General features: G+C 29.6%; 1 protein-coding gene across 1 annotated transcript in view; it reads left to right on the top strand.

The window, feature by feature from the left end:
• LOC129960758 (dnaJ homolog subfamily C member 10-like) overlaps positions 1–21,606 on the top strand; it is a 68,228-nt gene that overhangs the window by 31,823 nt on the left and 14,799 nt on the right. Inside the window, exons 9-15 of the mRNA XM_056074370.1 lie at positions 403–640; positions 4,866–4,999; positions 5,754–5,870; positions 6,814–6,915; positions 14,293–14,448; positions 17,365–17,504; positions 17,605–17,803. Coding sequence (XP_055930345.1) covers positions 403–640; positions 4,866–4,999; positions 5,754–5,870; positions 6,814–6,915; positions 14,293–14,448; positions 17,365–17,504; positions 17,605–17,803 — 1,086 coding nt within the window. The remainder of the gene's footprint in view (positions 1–402; positions 641–4,865; positions 5,000–5,753; positions 5,871–6,813; positions 6,916–14,292; positions 14,449–17,364; positions 17,505–17,604; positions 17,804–21,606) is intronic.

Here is a 21,606-nt window from a genome sequence, read left to right as displayed (position 1 = left end):
CATCATCAAATCTTCCTAAAGAGGCTAATATATATATATATATATAAAATTTCTTCAAGAAATTTGAAAAAGTTTTTATCAACCCCGATTAAATAAGATAAATAAAAATTATTTTTATCAAATTAGAGTAATTAAACCTTTTATAAAAATTCAAGATTTTTTACGAATTTTAATTTATCTCTCACCTTATTTTAAAATCTTAAAATCCATTCATTTCTTAGGTATCCTTAATACATAGATATAAAATGATATAAATCATACTTATACTGTATCATTAAAAATATTTGCAGTTTAATTACAAAATCAAATAATTACTCATAGAATATTTTGGTTGCATTCTAAAGTTTGATTTTGCAATGTATGTTTTCTGTACGTTTTATGTAATTTCAAATTTTATTCTAGGAAATGATAACTGCTATGAAAAATTCGACTTCTTCCCCAAGACTGCTCTATTTTACTGACAAAACGACATCATCTGAGTCAAATATTGATTTAAAACGTCTGAAAGCTCTTTTGCCTGAAGTTGTGTTGGGAAAGTTTGATTGTGAAAAATATCCGTCTACTTGTTCAGAATTGTATTTACAAAAATTTCCTACTTTTCTGCTTTTCAAACCAGATGGTTCATACGAATTTCACTATGGTAATAAGCTTTTACTTATTTTTCATATAAAGGAATTATTTGTACTGACTTTATATAAAGATTTTATCCTATTCTTATATAATGCTATTCGTAATAAAACGAAACGGTTAGATATAGTTAGCAAGGGTAGTAATTGAATTGAACATTTAAAATCTTATACCGAAATGTCTGGCATTATACGAGCGAAGATCATTCAGAAAGTAAGTTTCCCATTGTGCCAACAGATGGCTGGTCGCATATGAGTGATTACATGACTGAAAGGTTATGATCTTTGTCATCATATGTGATAATTGACACTTCTTGTTTTATGGAAATTATTGTTGAAATGACTGAAAATGTTTTACTTTTACTGCTGTAAGGATAGGTTTGTAATATAGGTTGTCAGCATTCACTTGGCATCATGAGCAAGTAGTTGATGCATTTAATTTTTTAGAAGCTCTCAAAATGTCCTTGGTGAACAGCTCAGTGATTGGTCTTCTTTTATATGATTATCTTGTGAAATTGACGAGGTAGAGTATTAGCGAAGTTACTTGATAGTTATGCAACTCAACAGCCAGTTTTCTGCAATTTCGCAATCGAGTTGTTGAAATTGTCTCCAATTTCTTGTAAATAAAATTTGTATATAGAAACTGAATGCACGTTATTTTCTATCCCTGAAAGTAGCCCTTCAAGGACTCGCCTTTTTCAGGTGCTTGTAAGTGTCCAAATTTCTAGATTTCCTTCAAATTTACCTTCTTTTTGAGCTTCTGCTTTCAGCTTTCTTCTTCCATCTCTCGATGGTAAACGAGGTAACTCTCCATGTGAAGTCGCTGCCACTCTGTTTACTTTTTGCTTCTGACAGACAGCTATGAACCTCAAGTTGTGAATCTCCATAATTACTCATTAGACGTGTTGCACTGTGGTCTCATTTATATCAGTCCGGTTAATAATTAGCCATCTGAATTTTAGTCTGCTGAGGGTGTCATTCAGGGTGTGGCCGTCAGATCTGAATTTCTTTTTATGTCGCATGGCGCCAAAACTAAATCTCCCTTCCGTGGGTATCGTAAAGGTCTCAAACTTTTAATCAGGTTTCAGTATTTAATGTAATGCTTGTAATTAAGCATGTGTCAGAAAATCATGATACTTTTAATACTTATCTTTGCTCTTGTGTAAGAGGTAATTGCAGCAAACATCGATGATGTACTTTCTATCCGAAAACTGCATTCTGATAACTTGCCTGTTGAAATTCGAAAAAGCAACCCATCAAATAATAAAACTAAAAACTTGAGCACTGCCTCTTGTTTCTCTGACTTTACATACAACCCTAAATCTTCTCCAGAGGTATTACTTGTTCGGTTTTGTTCAAGGCTTTCTTGAGATATTTGACGAAATGAAACCGCGAGAAGTGGCGCATGTACGCTAGTTTTCAATTTGGCGAGATGAGCAGATTCTTCCCACAAAGAATACATTTTCATTTTCCATAGTTCAAAATTATCAGAGTTTTATCTATTCAAAATATATGAAATTATCAGTTCAATGAAATTTCAAATCCATGGAAGTATTTCCAGTACCAGTGGTTTGACCACTCGAAAGCTGATTACCTTGAAGCATTCATATGTCCCTGCTTTTCTGGGTAAAAAAAAAGCTCCGATAGCCATTAGTTTCTCACACAGGAGAAATGCTTTAATTGCAGTGCTAATTATACATCATTTTCTAGATTATGTCAACACTGGGAATTTGAAAATCAAATTGCACCGTTTAAAAGAAAATATTTAGTATCTCGGAGCAAGATGAAAAGGTTCGTGCTCATGCATGTGGCCTCTGGTATCACTTATACATCTATAGCTGCGACGGTCTTTATCTCTAATAATTCATTATTATTCACCTGAAAAATCTTCCAATTCTGAATCTGCTCTTTCGGTAACCAGCTCTCAAGAAACATCTAAGCCACTGAGAAACAAATAAAAATCGAAATCTGAAAATTCATTAAGGCTAATGCTATCAAAACATGGGTTTATCATAAAAAAGATTAAAACTTAGAAAATGCCTTGACATTTTTTTTGTCGCCTTGAAACTTGCGAATCAGGATTATAATCCACAAAAACTTTTACTCTGGTTCTTATTTGGTGGCTTGCCATAAAGTCCAAATGTCAGCCTCCAATTGTCTGATGAGAATGATGAATTTTAAATGTGTTGCAACGTGTTGCCAACTCAATCTAGTGTGCAGTTTTCAAGCGATCACGCTTTATTGATGTGTATCTTCCTGCCTCGGAACTGTTGCTGCTCTCGGTCCAAATTAAGTGAAATGAGGAACATTCTTAACGAATTTCATTTCGCTTGTTTCTCTCTCCTAGATACTTTCTTGGAATTAAATATTCTTTCAAAATTACGTAGAAATAATACTGATTGGAAAAATATGGATTGTTGCTAGCATAATTTTAGTGACGTTTGCATCTTAACCACCCATTCTTTTCCGACCACAACTCTTACGCTATGTGCAGCTTTGCAGGCTGTGACAGTTCCAGGTCCTGTGCAAATACTAGTTGCATTCTGTTGTGTTAATTTCCCTCCCAGTGACAAACAGTTAACAGTGTCCCAGTGACAGTAAAATTTCCTTAGTCAACAAGGTCTCGCCAATTTAGTGGATTTGCTTCCTGGATCATTTTGGTAATAATTTCCATAATAGTAATAATTTCTTTTTAATAAACTCCCTTATTGATAGTGGTAATGCTCCTGAAAAGTCCATACCTCATAATATATGGAATCACGTATAATATGTTTCGCCATATAGTTGAGTTTTCTTTCCAGTTTGCTATTTATTTATTTTTAATATCTGGACTGTGCAAAAACTCCCATCTCAGTGGCATTAAACTATAGTGATTCTACCTGGAAAATATTCTGCCAACCACCTGAACGACGTGCAAATCTTTTTTAATGAGTATGTGTGCAAAATTTTCGAGCATTGTCAGTACCCGTCTGATCTTTGAATTAGTGAAACAAGAATGCATTTCCTTATCACCGAGTGGTTTCTGTCGGAAATGTTCACATTTTGATTTCATTGTCCTTCTGGAAATCCAAATTAGCAATATCTTAGTTCGAAGGAATCGTTTCTATTTTCTCCGACAAAGAATAAAAAGACTCGTGATCATATGTGGCTTACACTTTTTTTTAACATAGATTTTATAGAAAATTTCTCGGTTTTGAATAAAACCTTTTTAACTTCGTGAATTTTTTGTGTACGTGTCGGTAATTTTTATTTTGACCCTTTTATCCAAGCCGAATGTTTTCCATAAAGAAGCGCTCTCAGTGTTATTTATTTTACCACTCATTTTAGTGAAATTTTTTTTTTTATCATCTATGTCCATTCGTTGGAGGAACACTCTATGTCATCTGCAGATCTCTACTCGAAGTTCTAACAGGCACTGAATTGATGTGTAACTCCAGAATGCATTGAATAAATTAGTTTCTGGGTGTCATAGAAATTGGGCACTTTTTCCATTAAACGTGTAATTCATTGCATTTTTGCAGGAAGCAACTTCTGCATCCATATCCTATAATTTAAATTCGAGAAACCATCATTCATGTTGCTGATGGCATACGATTTTTAGAAGTGATAATTGGTATGAAGCTTTCTTTCCTTCTACTTACCCTAAGTCTGCGGAAAAGGTGTGAGAAATCTCTTTAATTTCCTTAAGGTATTATCTAGTTTTTGGTTACCGATTGCAGTTCCCTGCTAAGTATTTATCGAGCTATCATAGCTTTTGATAATTTTACATTTATTGAATTTTTCCAACTTTCAATTGGCGTAGAATTGTGAAATGTGATTTTTGTATCAAAAAATTCGAACAATTGATGGCTTGAAGAAATTTTAATATGCTAGCAGTTCTATATGTCACTTATTCAAAAATATGGACTCTGTTGCTTCCAGACTTTAAATTTTCTTAAGCTAGCAAATTTCCTTCATGTTTTATTTGTTTCCAAATTTGTTTTTATGGATTCTTAAGACAATGTCAGAATCATTCATCGTTTCGAACTATTTAATTAAATATTTCAGTCTGGGGAAAATTACTTAGCTTGCGTAATGCTAGATTAGTTTCTTTTTTAATCCAATGTTCAAATAAATAATTAAAAAAAACAGGAAAAAATGTATTCTAGCTAATACCATTGTTCATGTATATAAAAAAATGGTTTTTAAATATATTTTGTGATTAGAAATTGATATGTTGCGATTCCTGACTCTTTATAGGTAGAATAATTGCTTATGATGTAGCCAGATTTGTTCGAGATGCCTTACCAAGCCAAGTGCATACTCTTACTCCTGTTGATTTTCCCAGAGTCATAGAATCTGGTCAGTCATGGTTCATTGACTTTTTTGCTCCTGTAAGTTTTTGTTAAATAATTTTCATCATCATAAGGAATAATACAACTCAACTTTAATTAAAAACTGTTATAACTTTTGTTTTGCATGCCGTTCTGTTCTTTTCCCTGTAGCTGGGATGCATAATGTGTTTTCAAAAGATGGATTTTATCAGTTCTTATAAATTCACTCCATCAACTTTTAGCGTTTTCAGAATTCATATAAAAACTTAATATTATTTACTACATATAATATTACTTGGAAGCTTTTGAAGATGACATTTAAATGGAAGTGTTTGAACTTTTCCCTGGAATATATATATTTAATTCTTGCTTGTTTCCAAAGAAATTTTTAAAATATGAAATTAAATCCATATTACTTCTAGAAGAAAAAAATTAGAACAGATTTAAAAATTGTTTGCAGTACATGAGTCAGAGTCGTTATGGTTATAAGAAATGCTTTGATCGGTAGAAACGATTTTATATCAAATGCGAAAATTTACTGAACAAACTTATGTATTGATTATGATGGTTTTTTTTGGAAATAATTCTTAATGAAGAGAAAGTTTCTATTTTGTACTGAAATAGTAGCCTTATTTTATAGTACAAATTTTAAAACTAATTTATAGAGTCTTTAAAAAAAATTGGATTTCAAAATGAAATTATATACCTTCAGTTTTATTGATGCAATAGGAAATTTTTTTTTTAGAAATGCATAATGTGTTATGACGATAAAAAAAATGTGTGTGTGCAATATTTTAAATACATCTCCTTTTAGTGGTGCCCACCTTGCATGCAGTTTTTACCGCACTGGAGAAAAGCATCTCAGTCTTCCAGTCATTTGGTAAAATTTGGCACTGTAGATTGCTCCATTCATGTCAGTTTATGCCGCAAGGTAATATTTGCATGTAAAAAATTTTGTGAATTAGTTTCATAAATATTTAATTTTTGCTTTTCCTTTAGAAAAATGCCGTTTTGTCTTCCTTTCAGAAGATTTCTTGTTTAAGTGTTATAGTGTACTAAAAACAGCATTTATTGAAATAATTTCTTGATGCAATATTGTAAAGTAAATTTTTCTTGTAATAAGATGCCAAATTTCAGTATGTTGAAATTTTAAACTCACATTGAAGCGTTCCCATTCATATAATGAATAGCTATCATCAGGGAGAGAGCGTTGGATTCGGTAGATTCTAGAGTACTGAACCTCCAATGATTGAAAGTTGCAGAAAAAAAGTGTTGTATCAGTTAATGAGCCTCAAATTATTAAACTATCAAAATGGACACAGCTTTTTCCTTTTTTCATTTCAGTTCAAATGAAAATAATTTGTGTGTGTTTTTATGTATGTTTGTTTGACATCTATGTTGAAAGTACTCTTTAGATTACTGAGATATGATTAAATATGAAAGTTTGGTTCTCTTTTAAAAGTTTTTTTTTTTTTCCGGTCTGAAACCAACACGATAAAAATAACCGGGCGTTCTATCATAAAAATTTTAAAAAAAAGTTAAACAATACAATTGGAGCATTATTTATTTACAGAGAAACTGTCAGCTTTCATTGAGTAATTCAAAGGGGAATCATTATTATAAAATACCAATCATAACTTTCTGATACCATATATTTTATTCGCAGTGAAGTTGTATTTTTATAAATTTGTACAGCATATTAAAATAAGATTTGTACTTATTTTTGAGTGTTTGATTACTAATTCGTGTGATTCTTTCTTTATTTTCATTTCATGTTTGTTTCAATTTTGGAAAGTTAGTACTATTCTGCAATTGTATTTGTTAAACTATTGTTTTGCAATAACTATAATTAAGTTTTAAAATATTTATTTCAGTATAACATCAATTCTTATCCAACGGCAATCTTATACAATATGTCAAAGCCCCATAAGTTTTATGGTTCACACTCTAAGCGTCACATTGAGGAATTTGTTGAGGTAAAGTTTTCTTTACTTATTAATTTGATTTAATGGATTGGTTGTGTTTATAATATTAGGAGTTTATATTTACTTTGGTACTTTTTTTAATGAAATGAATGTTAGTTATCATTTTTTGATAATTAATAATTTGATGTCCTTTTTAACTATTTCATTATTTTAATGTTGAGTACAATGCAATTAATGCATTAAAAGATATTTCTGATGATAAAGGATGCTAATATTTTGTTGTTGGGATAAATGTTTCTTTATTACAAAATATGTTATGTAGCTCTCTGAGTTTGCAGAAAGGTTCAAGTTTTGCATGTTAATAAAAATTTGAGTTAGATTGAATAGCATTATTTATATTTTTTATTAGAAGCTGCTTTCTTTATAAATATATTTTAGAAATGGAACGATTTTGATGATATAATTTTAGTGTAATAAAAAATTGTTTGAGATGTTTACAAGAAGGTTGAAGGAGGTTAATCTTCCCTTTAGAGATAAATCATAATTACATTAGTAATGTTTTTGATGGAGAAAAGCTCCGATTATTCTTACACAGCAACAGTTGGGAACAGGGGCGGCGCCAGAGGTTTGGCGACGAGGGGGCAAGCATTAAAGGAAGTTAAATATTATTTAGCTTCTTTTATTTTTTATTTTTTTTATATTTTTTTTTATTCAGGTACTGACCTTTTTTCATTGTTAAAAATTTACAAAGATATTTGTAAGAAAATGTTCTCAATTTCTTTTACCGAACATCAAAGTAGTTCCCTACCTAAAATAATTTTTATAATAATTGCAACAACGAGCAGGAATTCGGATGTATTCATTTTTTAGTTATCTTTGTGACAGACAGACGGGCATTTTCCAAAAATCCGTTATTCGATCTCAGGGAGGTCTAAAACCTGAAGATTCGTCAAAATCTCGAGTTCAAATTTTTCGACGATTACCATGCTTTCTCTGTACAACGTATACAAGAAAAAGAAATCGATATATTTTATTAAAAAACAATTAGATCTTGAATATGAATTTCCAGTTTTAGGCAGGTGGTCTTGTCGTTAAATACTTTTTTCCCTTGAAGCTATTGCAAGCTAATATTTTTCTCAAAAAATGAATTTTATCCTATTAGTTGCATGCATTTGTTTTTCTTAACTCCTTCGTATACAATAATCAATCTGAATTGCGCATCGATTCTCTAAATTTTTATTTTTTTATCTGCATTAAGTAAAAGTATTAAATTGAAAAAATCACTTGAAAACGCATCATTACCTGAAATTTCTTTCTATTATTCAAGGATTAAAATAAAAATAATTGTCCCAAATAAGATGTGCCATCTAATTAGGAAGTTAAGTAAATTCGTATGTCAAGGGGTTAATGTGTTATACGTGAATATTCTATGAATAACTATTTTAATCATCATTTTATTAAGACATCTTTGTTCAAAGTCTTTGAAAATTTAGAAGCACCTGAAATTGTATAGTTTTTGCCTTGAATAGTAATGGAAAGAAAAAAAAGAAAAACGATACAAACGATGCGTAGTCATAATATTAAATGCAGAGCTTGTAGAATTTACGTAGTAATTTATTTAACAAATTTAATCCATACTTGGATAAACTCTTTAAGTGTAGCTAAAAAGCTACCATACCACAAATATTTATTTTTTTGACGTCATTTGCAGTCGGTAATATTTCGTTAATGTAATAATTGTGCACTGATAAATTAGATTGCAAAAGAAAACATATATTTTACTGTTAAATAAGGTTAATTTACAATTATACGATTTATTTTCTCCTTGATTTATAAAAAATTCACATAATTTGGCAACAGCAAAGTAACACTTTTTAGCATGCATATGCATAAGAATGTCAAAAGAAAAGAGTTTTATTAAAATTAGTTTAATCATTAACTAGATTTTAGAAAGACAGTTCTCATTGTGAAAAGATTAAAATAAATTTCATAATTCGTTACCGAAGAAGTAACAATTAATTTTTATTCGTTGAATTCTGAATTAGGAAAAACAACTCTTTCACCCTATTCATGTATAATATTAAAGTATATTTTCCTAATAACTCTGCTTGCAGGCAATCGAAATACTCGATGGAAACTATTTTTTTCTACTACATATGATAATATTTTTGCCGAAAGAAAAAGATTAGTCATCAAAAATGCAACGTCTTATTCACTTGTCAGCTTATTGATTATTCTGTTAAATATAGCAGATATTATAAACTGAATGAATTACATTTAAATCAGATGTCTGAAAATCTGCGAACTTAACATCGTCGGTATCCATCGCATTGAGTCCTTAGTCGACCGATCAAAATTTTTTGGCAAAATGCGAAATCGTATTCACCTGTCACTTTATCGGTTATATTGTAAAATTTAGTACAAATTATAAATTGAATGGACGATATTTGAATCACAAGTCTAAAAATTTGCGGACTTCCATCGCATTTAGTTCATAGTTTCGGCTGTCTAGAAATTATTGGCAGAATGCAATATCTTATTCATCTTACCTGATATGCTGCTAAAAGTGATGTAAATTATAAGCTTGGTGAATAATAATTCAATCAAAAGCCTAAAAATCTTCGGATTTAAATTCTTCGACATCCATCGCATTGCGTTAGTAGTCGGAAAATCAAAAATTGTCCACAAAAGGCAGTATCTTATTAACCTGCTAACCTACAGAATATTTTGCCAAATATAGTCAAACTGCTTTAACAGTTTCTTCAACTGTTTACAACATATTAACTTTAAGTTAGTATTTAAATTATTATATTCGAGAATGTGCAACTCTGCACAACCATCCCGAAGTGGTGAAGATTTTTGCTGACGAACATCTCAATCTCTCGCCGACGGGGGTGGGGCAAGTGGTTGACGACAGGGGGGCAATTGCCCCCCTGCTAACGCCGCCTCTGGTTGGGGAATAGGAAACATTTTAAATAAAAGTATGAGAAAATTGCGTTTAAAGTATGCAAAGACCTATAGCCAAAACTAATTAATGCTTACAGAGCTCTAATTTTTTAATCTATTTTTTCATAAGTTAAAGCATTATTTTAACATAATATGATTGAATATATTTTTTATTTAAATAATTGTTTTTGTAAAAAGAATTGTTTACCAGTAACATCGGTTAGGATAACAATATACTATCAACTTAACCTGAATTTATTATTTTTGTAAAAGTTTTTAACAATGCATTTATACAAATTAATGATAATAATAACAGAAATTAAAAATAAATTTTTCTTCTCAGTTTTAAGATCATGCAATTTAAGCTAGTTTGATTTTTTAAACACAACTTTATACTGGACTGATTTTATTTTATTTCAGAAATAAGTTTTTCCTATTATCAGTAAAAGTAGCTAAGTGTTTGATGAGGAAATTTTTGGAAGGCAATTAAGTCTTGAAACTTTTTCAGTGTTACCAGTAACACTGAAAAAAAAGTTCTTAAAATTCCAGCATTATACTTCGAAATTGCACTCAACACCTCAACTTTAAAAATGCATTACAACAAGAGCTGCTCAGTAAATTTGTAAAGAAACTGCATAAGTTTTCAGTATCCACAATGATATAGTTTGATAGCTAACAGATGCCCACTTCAGCGTGTTTTTAATGTCCTTGATTACAGTGACTAATCATGACCAAATTTAAACCTAAAAAAATTAATCTAACATTAAATACCGAGGATAATTTCAACTGTTTCGACTGACTCTTCATTATGCATGTTTTTTCACCACCACTACTAGATTGTAGTTTCATCTATTTATATGTAATATGTGTATATTTGAAATTCAAGATTCAATGGTTTAGAATCATTAAAAAAATGACAGAATATATAAATTATGGCGATAAAAAGTGTATTCTCTGTACTGGGTTGCCACTCTACCGAGAGAACCTGGAAAACCGGGAATCATCTGTAAAAGCCTGAAAAATACAGGAAATTTTAAGGTTTTTCTATTTAAAAAATGCCGATAACTAAAGATTGCAAAAGTAAAAACTCGTAGGCAGGTCTTTCAAAAACAAAATAATACCATTCTCGTTTGTGTAATTGCTGAAACTCGTCCCTTTTATATTCACTTTAGTTTTTTTTTTTTTTTTTTGTATAGATCAGCCCAGTTTCGATTTGTTAGGCAAGTGTTCTTTCTCCGTGGCATTCCCATTTCCATTGCAGCTAATGAGAATGCACGAGACGTCTGTAACTGCGTGAAAAAATAGAATACATTTCTCTGGCGGAAGCGTTCAATCTGCGGAAGCAGCACGGTGGTGTTTAGTCTACCATACTTGAGTTTATTGAATAATTTGTTTATTGATTGAAAAACTGTGAGCTTATTCAAAGTAGATTAGAGGAGTTTTTTTTTTAACAATGAGATGCTGCAAATCTGCATTTATTACGAATTGAAGCAATAAAAACATCAATCCGGATTTTGCTGAACGGGTTCAAGAAGTTCCGCAAAATCCATATGTTGCGTACTGCTAACTTTTTTAGAAGATTAAAAAAAAAAAAAAATCTAAATATTATGGAAAAACAGTCACTAACTAATCATGCCAAAAAGAGGAAAGCATAGAAGACTCCTGCTAGTTCAAAAGAGTCATCATTGATATTGGATAAAACGAATGCAGGAAAAGATGACGTGTCAAACCCGAAAACGTCAAATTGAATGTCCGAAAATAAACTGATTTCGAACTTTTTAATTCAAGAACAATAATTTAAAGCTGACTTTTTATGGGAATAAATCTTTTAATGTATTCAATGATAAAGCAGAAATATTTTCACATATGTTCACTGAAAGTGAAATATCTAAAAAAAATGTACGTTAGATCGTACAAAAATGTCATACCTTATTTGTTAAGGATTAGCTTCATGTAACTGATAGCTGAAAAATCTTCAGAAGTTGCAGAAATTAATGCCCAAATACATGTATTGACAAAAATGAATAAAGAAAGAAAAGTAATCGTGATTTGTAATGTTTTTTGTTAAGTAATCATTAAGTGATTTGTATCATAACAAAAATGTTTTCATGCTTTATTTCACCCGAGTCCTTAATTTTGTGTGGCTTATAATTAAATAGGATGTGAAGTAATATATCCCCCCTCCCTTGATTTATAAATTTTGTCTTGCTAAATTCTAGATAATAAATAAAAAGGAATTGTCTTTTTTATGTAAATATAAACCATGTTTTAATATGCTATTATTTCTAATAATGTTAAATTGTTACTTCCTTTCCTTTTTCCACTCCTTAAAATCATATTGCATTATAACTAGCACGAGTGCTATTCGTGCATATTCTCATATCTTGAATATACATATAGGGAAAATACAGGGATTTTTTTTTTCCAGATTTGAGTGGCAAATCTATCTATAGAAATGAGGAGAAATAAAAGCTGTAGATGCATTAAAAACACTTATACGAAATAACTTCAAATTATAGGATCATGAGAATAAAGTTAAAAGTTCAAATAAGTTTAGTTCATGCTGCTTTTTTGTCATCAATAGAATTTACCTAGAAGAGCCTTCAAAATATTTCACAACATGTGGCTTCATATTGTGAAAATTTGCCACTGCATAAGACCTTAGGGATTGAGATACGTGAGGATAGAACCTGGAACCTTGTGGTTAGCAGTCCAGTAACTTAACCATTATGCAGAAGTAATTGCCTGTGCAGCGTGTGCAACTGGCTTATACGCTATTCACCACAAGACTATAAAGTTATCTTTAAAAAATCGTGTTATTGATAGTAGTTCGGTGATATAGAAAAGAATATCTTCTGGCTGGAATTGGGTCATTGGTCGAAATGTACGTGTTCTAGACAGAAAAATCACTTCATTCGTGTGCTTGTTTTAAGTATTTTTTTTTTGTTTTTTTTGTTTTTTTTTTTTCTTCTTGCTAAATTATTCTACCAAATAATGATGGGCTATTTTAGAAAGATGATGCTGTACATTTCTGTTGCCATATTTTTTAAGACTAATTAGAAAAGCATTCTGTTTGAGAGAGTTACTCAACTTTTCATATTTCTGTCTGTTATTAAAAAAAATTATTTTATTATATTGATCTAGTAGCAGTTTGAATTATTTATTGCTTTATTTTATTATGTAACTTAACTTTTTTGAGAGTAGAATATATGACAGATAATGGATGATATGAATTGTTTATAGTTTTATTAATAAATTCAAAAGGAAATATTCATCTTTAAAGTTATAAAAAATTGTCATGAATATTTTCGAAATTGATATTTTTATTGATTATTGAAAGTGTGAGATTGATTATTATCCATTTAATCGACTGTTTCTTCTAACTTGTTCCTGTTGTACAATGAAACCTATATCTGGATGTAATCTCTCTCTCTCTCTCTCTCTCTCTCTCTCTATATATATATATATATATATATATATATATATATATATATATATATATATATAAATGATATTTTAAACTTTAATTTCAATTTAATGAATTTCCAAGGCTTTATCTTAATTTAGCCCATAGTAACTTAATTCTAATATATTCTCATATTTCATGATCCAATTCCACTTTCGGTTTAATTAATTCAACTGAAGCTGTGTAAAAAGTACTGCGCCGTCAATCTACTTATCAAGTAAAAGTGATACTTCCGTTGCCCTTCTCAAAGGTCAAAACATGTATTGAATTGGCGCGTGGCCGGAAATCCCATGTTATATCAGGCTAGTGATCATTTGTTTGGCCATCTTCCCTTTTCTTACTTCTGCTTTTGTGCCGCACTGCGCCTTCTTGTAAATATATCATTCTTGCCTTTCGAGGGAGAATAAAACGAAATTAACAATACAATTGTCTCTTCAATGTCTTTCAACATGCATTCTGCTTCAACCAAAATAATACATTACATATATATATATATAATATTATAATCTACGCAGGCCTTTTATATATATATGTATATAAAAGGCCTGTGTAGATTATATGTTGAATTGATTGTTGCCAGAACTAATTTTAATGCATTTGTTATGTTTTAATGTGATGCCGTGTGCATGAGCCATTTAAGTGATGCCGTGTGCATGAGTTTATGCTGACCACTTCTTACTATTTGATGAAAGTGTAAGTAGGATTTGTAGTAAATGCATGAATAAATATATCTATATTTGCATTCCTGTCTAGAATATTAGAATATATGAGTGTGTTTGGGCACATTGTTTTCTCTTTGTCTCATTTAATTTGTCAGTAATATTTGTAGTGATATTTTTCAGCTTCTTGGATAATTTAAGTGCTTGTTTGTCAAAATTGCTTGACTTGTTTTAATCAATGAATTTAGTAGCCAATACTTCTAGTTATGCCTAAATTTTCTTTATATAGTTTGTTCAAATTTTGATTTTTAAAGAAAATTTAATTACATAAATAATTAGCAATTTTCTTATTCATAGGATATATTGCACCCTTCTGTAGTATCATTGTCATCTTCCTCCTTTGAAAGTTTAGTAATGTCTAAATCACTTGATGAAATTTGGGTGATAGATTTCTTTGCTCCTTGGTGTGGGCCCTGTCAACAGCTTTCACCTCAGTGGAGGAAATTAGCGAAAGTAAGTTTAAATGTTTTAAAAGCAGTTTGTACAATTATATTCTTTTTTTTAAATAACTTTTAAACAATGAGGTAAAAATTTGCTTGCACATTAGTTCCATCATTACTCATTGGTAAGTTGGAATATTTCTATTTAAAGCATTTTAAGAAGGAGTGAAAGTGTACTAAATTAATTCTTTTAGTTTTATAATTTGCTGCTTTTGAAGGGAGATTAATTTTCTGGTTTTTTTATATTAATTACTGTACTTATTTTATCATAAAGATATTTAATTAAGAGAAAGGATATGTTACAAATGATAAACTTTCAAAAATGCCAAGCATGTCTTGGGGAGGATCGAATAAAGATGGACCTCTTAAGTATAAATTAAGTTTTGAGGTCCTCCATTGTAGGGAAGGATTGGACCACATTTAAGTGATGCCGTGTGCATGAGTTTATGCTGACCACTTCTTACCTTTGGCCACTTGAAGATGCTATAGTAGGTTTGCGAAGTTGCATAATGACGTAACATACTTGCACATTATTAAATTTATCAGCAATCACAAAAAAAATACAATACAAAAATTATTAACTCCATTATAATTAAATTAAAACTGACAAGAAATGAAATATTACGAATATATATACAAAATAATAAAACTCTACAAAACTGCTATTTACATAATTTATACAAGTAAATTTAATTCATTGATAATAAGCACAATTAGTTGATTCCTATTCCAACAACGCCGTTTGAAACTTTGTCTAGTACTATATTCTTATATTCCCGCCTGAACGATTTATTTCCTGAATTCGGCCCAATTTCCATTTGTGTTGATGCAGATCTATTCTTGAGATGAACATCTTGTTTATATTAGCATTAGTTTAGTAAATTGACATTTATTTATGGAATAATTAAAATAATCGTGTTTCAAAATTTCCAAACTTCGAACTCTAATAATATTGCTGTAATAGTTTTGATAAATTTGTGAAATAATTATCTGATTTTTTTAATCATTGTGGTTCAGCAATCGAAATTATTGGATAACCAAGTAATAAATATATGGAGTTAAGCAATCAGATCATCTGTATGCAAGAATACAATGGGTCTTCTATTTAATATGGCTTCTATTTCAATTGTTAGTATTAGAAATTCCTCAAATATGTGTTTTATTTTGCTTATCACCGAAATTTCTCATTAATTTTTTCAATCATCATTTATTGTTAAAGCCATTAATTTTAACATCTGGCACATTAATAGTAATTAATTCTAAATTTGCTATTAACACACCTGATGTTAAAATCTTTAACTACTTCAAGGTATGTAGATGCTTTGTTGCAATATAGATGAAAATAGTGACATAATTTTTTGAAACATAACTTTATACTGGCTTTGTTTTTGATCAAATAGGGCGCATAGAAATCCTATAGTTTGAAAATGATTTGCTAGGATTGACTCTTTCAGCTGGCAGATTTCCTAATGATAATTTATTGCAAGTTTGTTTTTGAAGCCAATATTACATTCATTTAGTAGCCTATATTTCTAGCCAAATTGCTTTGTCTTCAGTTGGCCTGAATCCTTGTCTGATCAGATGGTCTGGGGACCTACATGGCTATACCATTTGTGAAAAAGTTCATAATTTTGTCTCTGCTGAGTAGTTAGAAGCGTAGAGTATTTTTTAATCTAGGGTGTGTTTTTTTGCGTACCACTACCTACATGAAGAATATTATTTTCGTCCAAAAATGATGCTAAATTTAAAATTTTTCTTTGTTTAGCATCAAGTCCCTTAGACAAACCTGTAATTTTTTTCTGAAAATTGTGTTTTTACTGAAAATAATACTTTTCTTGCCATAAACTTCGAAACTTTGTGTAGTTCCTTTATACTGATATTGCCAGTTCGATATTCATTAGAAAATTTCAAATTACTAACAAACCTGGAAAAAATACGACATAGTAAAACTGTTTCTCAAAATTAAAATATTATTAGCAAAATCATTAGATACATTAGACATAAGAATTATATCTCATGGATTTTTAATTTCCCTGAGAAAGTCCTGGTTAGTGAGATTAAAAATTTCAATTGGTAAGGAAATGCCTAATTGTATGAAGGACAGGCCATTCCACCAAAGTGAACTGTTCATTTAATTGGATGCTAAAATACCTCTGGAAATTAAGTCTGTTGAACTCGTGTCTCCATTCATAATTTGATCACAAGGAGTTAATTAATACACGATTGAAAACAAGCAGTTTTAATTTCTCATGGGCAGTTTTTATCCTTGCTAAAGTAATAGTAGGGGACCCATTATATCTTAAGTGTAAAGAGGCCCACTTGCCAAAAACAGACTTGATAAGGATAATTTGAAAGATATGGATACATACTAATGTTCCTTGCTCAGATATGAGCATTCTGTACAAATACGAAACATATAAGATATACTGTAATATGATTTGTTTTCTTTTCTGATTTTGCTAAAATTTTGTTAATAACTACTTAGATTTTCTTCGATTCTGATATTCTATTTTATGCAGTTTTTTTCTTTTTTTTTCTTCTTACTGTATAATTTTAAGAGAAGTGCATTTTTTAAAATCTTGATTAATTTGAAAACAGTGGATCAGCACTGAGGGTTTACTTGTTTAATCGTAACAGCTAAGCAAGTTCTAAAGAATATATCGTGAAAGAACTGTGATTTTTGAATTGAATGAACTGAACATTTCTTATACATGTCACAGTTTGTACATGAAATAGAAATTTCTAGAAATATTTTGAAAGAGAAAATTTCATAGTTTTTATAAAACAGTGCATGTTTTCCCCCTTATACTGTTAGAATGGATTTAAATGAATACTTAGCTGATTTTTAAAATATATTTTGTTTACTTAGCATTCATTAACCGATATTTATAGATTTTTAAAAAATTATATTACTGTTATTTTAAATTAGCTTTTGAGCCATATATCATCAATTCATATTGGAGAAGTTGACTGCCAAGCACATAATTCATTTTGCAGTTCTATGGGAATCAACAGCTATCCCACCATACTGTTATATCCTAGTGGACAAACAGGCATTAGCAGATTTTCGTAAGTAGATTTGTAAATAATTGTTATGAATATATATTTTATATAACTAAATTAGTTTGCAAAATTTACATGTATATGATATGTTAAAACATTTTTAAAGCTCATATAATGGTTGGAATAGAGATGCGCTATCGATTCAAGCTTGGATTTTTAACTTCCTACCATCAAAGGTGACGACTCTTACAACTCATTCTTATGAAGAAGCACTTGCTGATGATAGTCCGTGGTTGATTGACTATTATGCACCTTGGTGCTCACATTGTCATTCGTTTGCTCCAGAATTTGAAAAAGTTGCTCAGGTAAAATAATTTAGGTTTCTTTTTTAGTATAATACCATAAACATATTTTATTTATATCAAATATATTTTTGAAAGTGAAATTAAAAAGAGGTTTACATAAAAAAAATACATACATCTTTAGCATTAGCTGCACTCAGTTAAAAATTTATGAATTAGCAATACATTTTTGCATTGATGCAAACTTTGTATTTTCTTAAGAAAGAGTAAAAACTCTTCAAGGTGTAGAAGGTGTTGAAATATGCAAGATAAATGCATTAATGGCAGTGCAGTTTATCTGACATGGCATGTGTAAAAATTGAAATGTTCTTTGTTACTTGCTATCAGAGAAACAGGAGGAGCATGCTTGATATTTTATGAATTTGTCTTGTGGTGTTATTCAATTATGTATGTTTAGTAAAGATATTTAAAAAATGCCTTTTGCAAGTCTTGTAATAGTGTGTAATGTATACATATTCCATTAATTAAATTCATAATAATGGTTTTTTTTTAATATATTATCTGTGTTACTTTATGTAAATCAAATTTCTGGCATAAAAAAATCTTAAAAAAGCGCACAGCAGCATTATAACTTTCTTTTGAAGAAAAACCAAATGGTTGGTACCTACACAAAGAAATGTTTGATTTCAATAACAATAGTTATATTTTATTTAAATGTAAAAAAGTAAGACAAAAATTTTAAAAACGACATTAACCAAACATAACTTGTATTTTACATCACAGAATTAAGTATGTTAGAAGAAATAAAAATAAATTTAACAAGTTTTTCTAGCAAATACTGAAAATTAGTAGAATTTTGAGTAACTTCCTCAATTATTGCTTTTAATTCTCTCAGCATTAAATTTTCAATGACAGAAGACGGTATTTTTTTGTACTACTCCTTTTGAACAACTATATTGAGATCAGTTTTAATTTTGATAATTAGTTTTATAATTTACTGATCCAGTTTTAGAAATAGTGGGACAATATCTGTGGCTGAGCTAGGTTTTGAGTCATTTCTATAAATTTAGAGCAGTCTTTTCGGTGTGTTTTGTTGAAAGATATATGGTTTCTCCAATCTAAGTATGTAATTGCAGTTAGTTATCAAGACATTCAAATAATTTATCGATTAATTAATTTTTCTGTCGATCATAACTAAATTACCATTTTCAGAAGCTGTTATGCAGTCCCAAATCATAATTGAATCACCTCTGATTAGCAGTTGCTTTAAATATTTAATGATTAGAGTTTGCATTTGTTTACTTTGCTCGAACATTTTTTAATGCTTATCTAAATAAAAGAGATTCATCCAAAGTCCTTCCATAAAGAAGACCATCCATCAACCAAAAACATCTTCGAATTCTACAACTGGGAATCCCTTTCCTACTTTCTTACAGACTTGTATTTTCTTGTGATTAATTTTCCCTACGATCCATTTTCTTTGTATATATCTGACGATATTCTGCCTTTCGTAATGCATGACGGATTGTCGCAAAATTGCATGATTTCGCAAATTTGATGTTAATTATCAGTTGTTATTTTGTGGATATGCTTTTCCTTTTCGTACAATAATCCGACTTCGATTATGGATGATCGATCACCTTATTCTTGGCTTCCTCTGCTTGAAACTTTTTTGAGGGTTTTTGTACTGTTTGGATTGTACCTTCTAGATCCATTTGCTGCTAAGGTCCTATTAATAATACTGAATTGCACCGAGGTTTCCTTATTAAGTAAAATAGGGAAAAATTAAAAGGAGTTATATTATTGTGTAGTTCTAAAAGGGATTTCAGAGTTTGAATGCATTGAAATGTTGTCGACGATTTTACCCTATTTCTACAGAAAAGGAAGAATAAAACTGCTATGCTTTGATTGCCGTTCATTTTTATTCTCTAGTGGTAGGCTTTATGATAATTTTCTGAAAAAGGAGTGACGTCCATTTTCTTTCTTTCTTGCCATCCCCCCCCCTATCGTCATGGACGGATGCAGGCATTTTGTGGTCCCAAGCGCAATGCACACTGGAAAGTCGCTCTTTTAATAAGTAGCCTATTTATTTTTATATTTTAACACATTTTTAAAACTTAATCAGCGTTTTAATTATTTATTTTAGTTTTTTTATTTTAGTAATTTAGTGAAATATAAGTTTTTATTTACTTTTTAATATATTTATCGTGGAAAGAATGATTATAAAGTAATGAAATTCTTGAAAATTTAAAGATAATTATTAGTTTTTTTTACCTACAGATTTTGACATTTGTTTTGAAAGATTATTTCTTTATAATCATTTCCAAACAGGTAAAACATAAAAAAATATACTATTTTCCGGAATTAGCCAAGTGGAACATAGCTAATTAATAAATAATTAAAATTCCAAAATATTAAAAATATGTAATTATTTATCCCTTAATTAATGATTTTAATAATTCAGTGTGTGCACACACTCAAATCATAAAATTTTATATTAAAAAAAAAGTGTTTTTTAAAAGCTGATTCATTTGACAATTACTCAATTTAATCTAGTGGCCAAGGCAACTGCCTAGTCAGAAATCCACTACCACCTGTTTTACTGACTACGAAAGGCTACATTATCTATATTAAATACTCGCTTTGAGATTTTGTAACTTTAGGGTGATTTTTTGAAATAATGCTATTATTTATTTTGAAAACTGATTATTTAGTTAAAAAGCATGCCTTCTACGAAGCAAGTGCTTTTTTCGGTTGATCTTGAGGAGAAATACTATAAAAAATAGTGTCGTGTTATTGATGAATTAAAATCAACTTTGAAAATTTAATAGAAAGGAATTTAACGTCTTTTTAATATGCCTCAGTTTTGAAAAAATCTATATTGGATTTTTTTCATATTGACATGTTTATTTTTTAGGGGTATAAACTACCCAAAGACCCCAAAAATATGTTAATCAAATCACAAATGCTGTCATTATAGGCAGAAAACTAGGAATGAGTGTGTGGCAAATAAGTGTCTTTTAGTAATAGTGTTAGATAGTGTTCATCTGAAAAATATCTAAATTTTGCTTTTTATTCAAGAACATTGAACACTGAAGCCAAAATAGTTCCGTTACCTTAGAAAAATGGCTTATTGCAAGTGTTTAAAACTTTTGCTTTCATGAAAGTTCTTCATGTTGAAATTCACACTAATCAAATTTTTAAAGTAGCGATGCTCTATTTCGAATACAAATTCATTTTATTTAGATTGAATTAGTTTGACTATTTATGAATCTTGTCATTTCTAAGAAATGGGTGACAAATTATGTGTACTTTATTTTACCTTGAGTATACTTAAATATTAAGATTTGAATTAATTCAAGATTTCATTAGTTATAATAAATTTATTAGATTAATTTTTGCTTTCCTGTAAATTGCTGCATAATGCAAATCAAAACTATGTATTTTTTTCACATTTAAAGTTAAATTTTATAATTTTGATTCATATTTAAAATTTATGTTGTTGAGTTGCCATAAAAATGTGATGATATTGAAAAACGTTACAAAATACTATTTTGAAAGATGTTAGCCATTTTCATTTAGTGAAGTCGAAGATATGTTGCAAAATTCCATGGGTTTCAGTATAATGTGATATTTTTTCGGGGGGTGGGGGGGGAGTAATTGCAATTTAATATAAGGATTATCTGGAAGGAAAATATTTAAAGAAAACGGAAAATAAACTATATTTCTAGATATAACTTCATATTAATATATTTTTCTTTTCTAAAATAGTTTTAATTAAAAAATAATGGAAAAAAAAAACACAATCAATTTGAATAATATATAATACATGATAGGTCACATTAGAAAAGATAGTAATCAGTTAG

This window comes from Argiope bruennichi, chromosome X2 (genome assembly GCF_947563725.1).
Source record: "Argiope bruennichi chromosome X2, qqArgBrue1.1, whole genome shotgun sequence".
NCBI lineage: Eukaryota > Metazoa > Arthropoda > Arachnida > Araneae > Araneidae > Argiope > Argiope bruennichi.
Note: the sequence above shows the minus strand (reverse complement) of the source record. Positions and strands in the feature narration are given on the sequence as shown.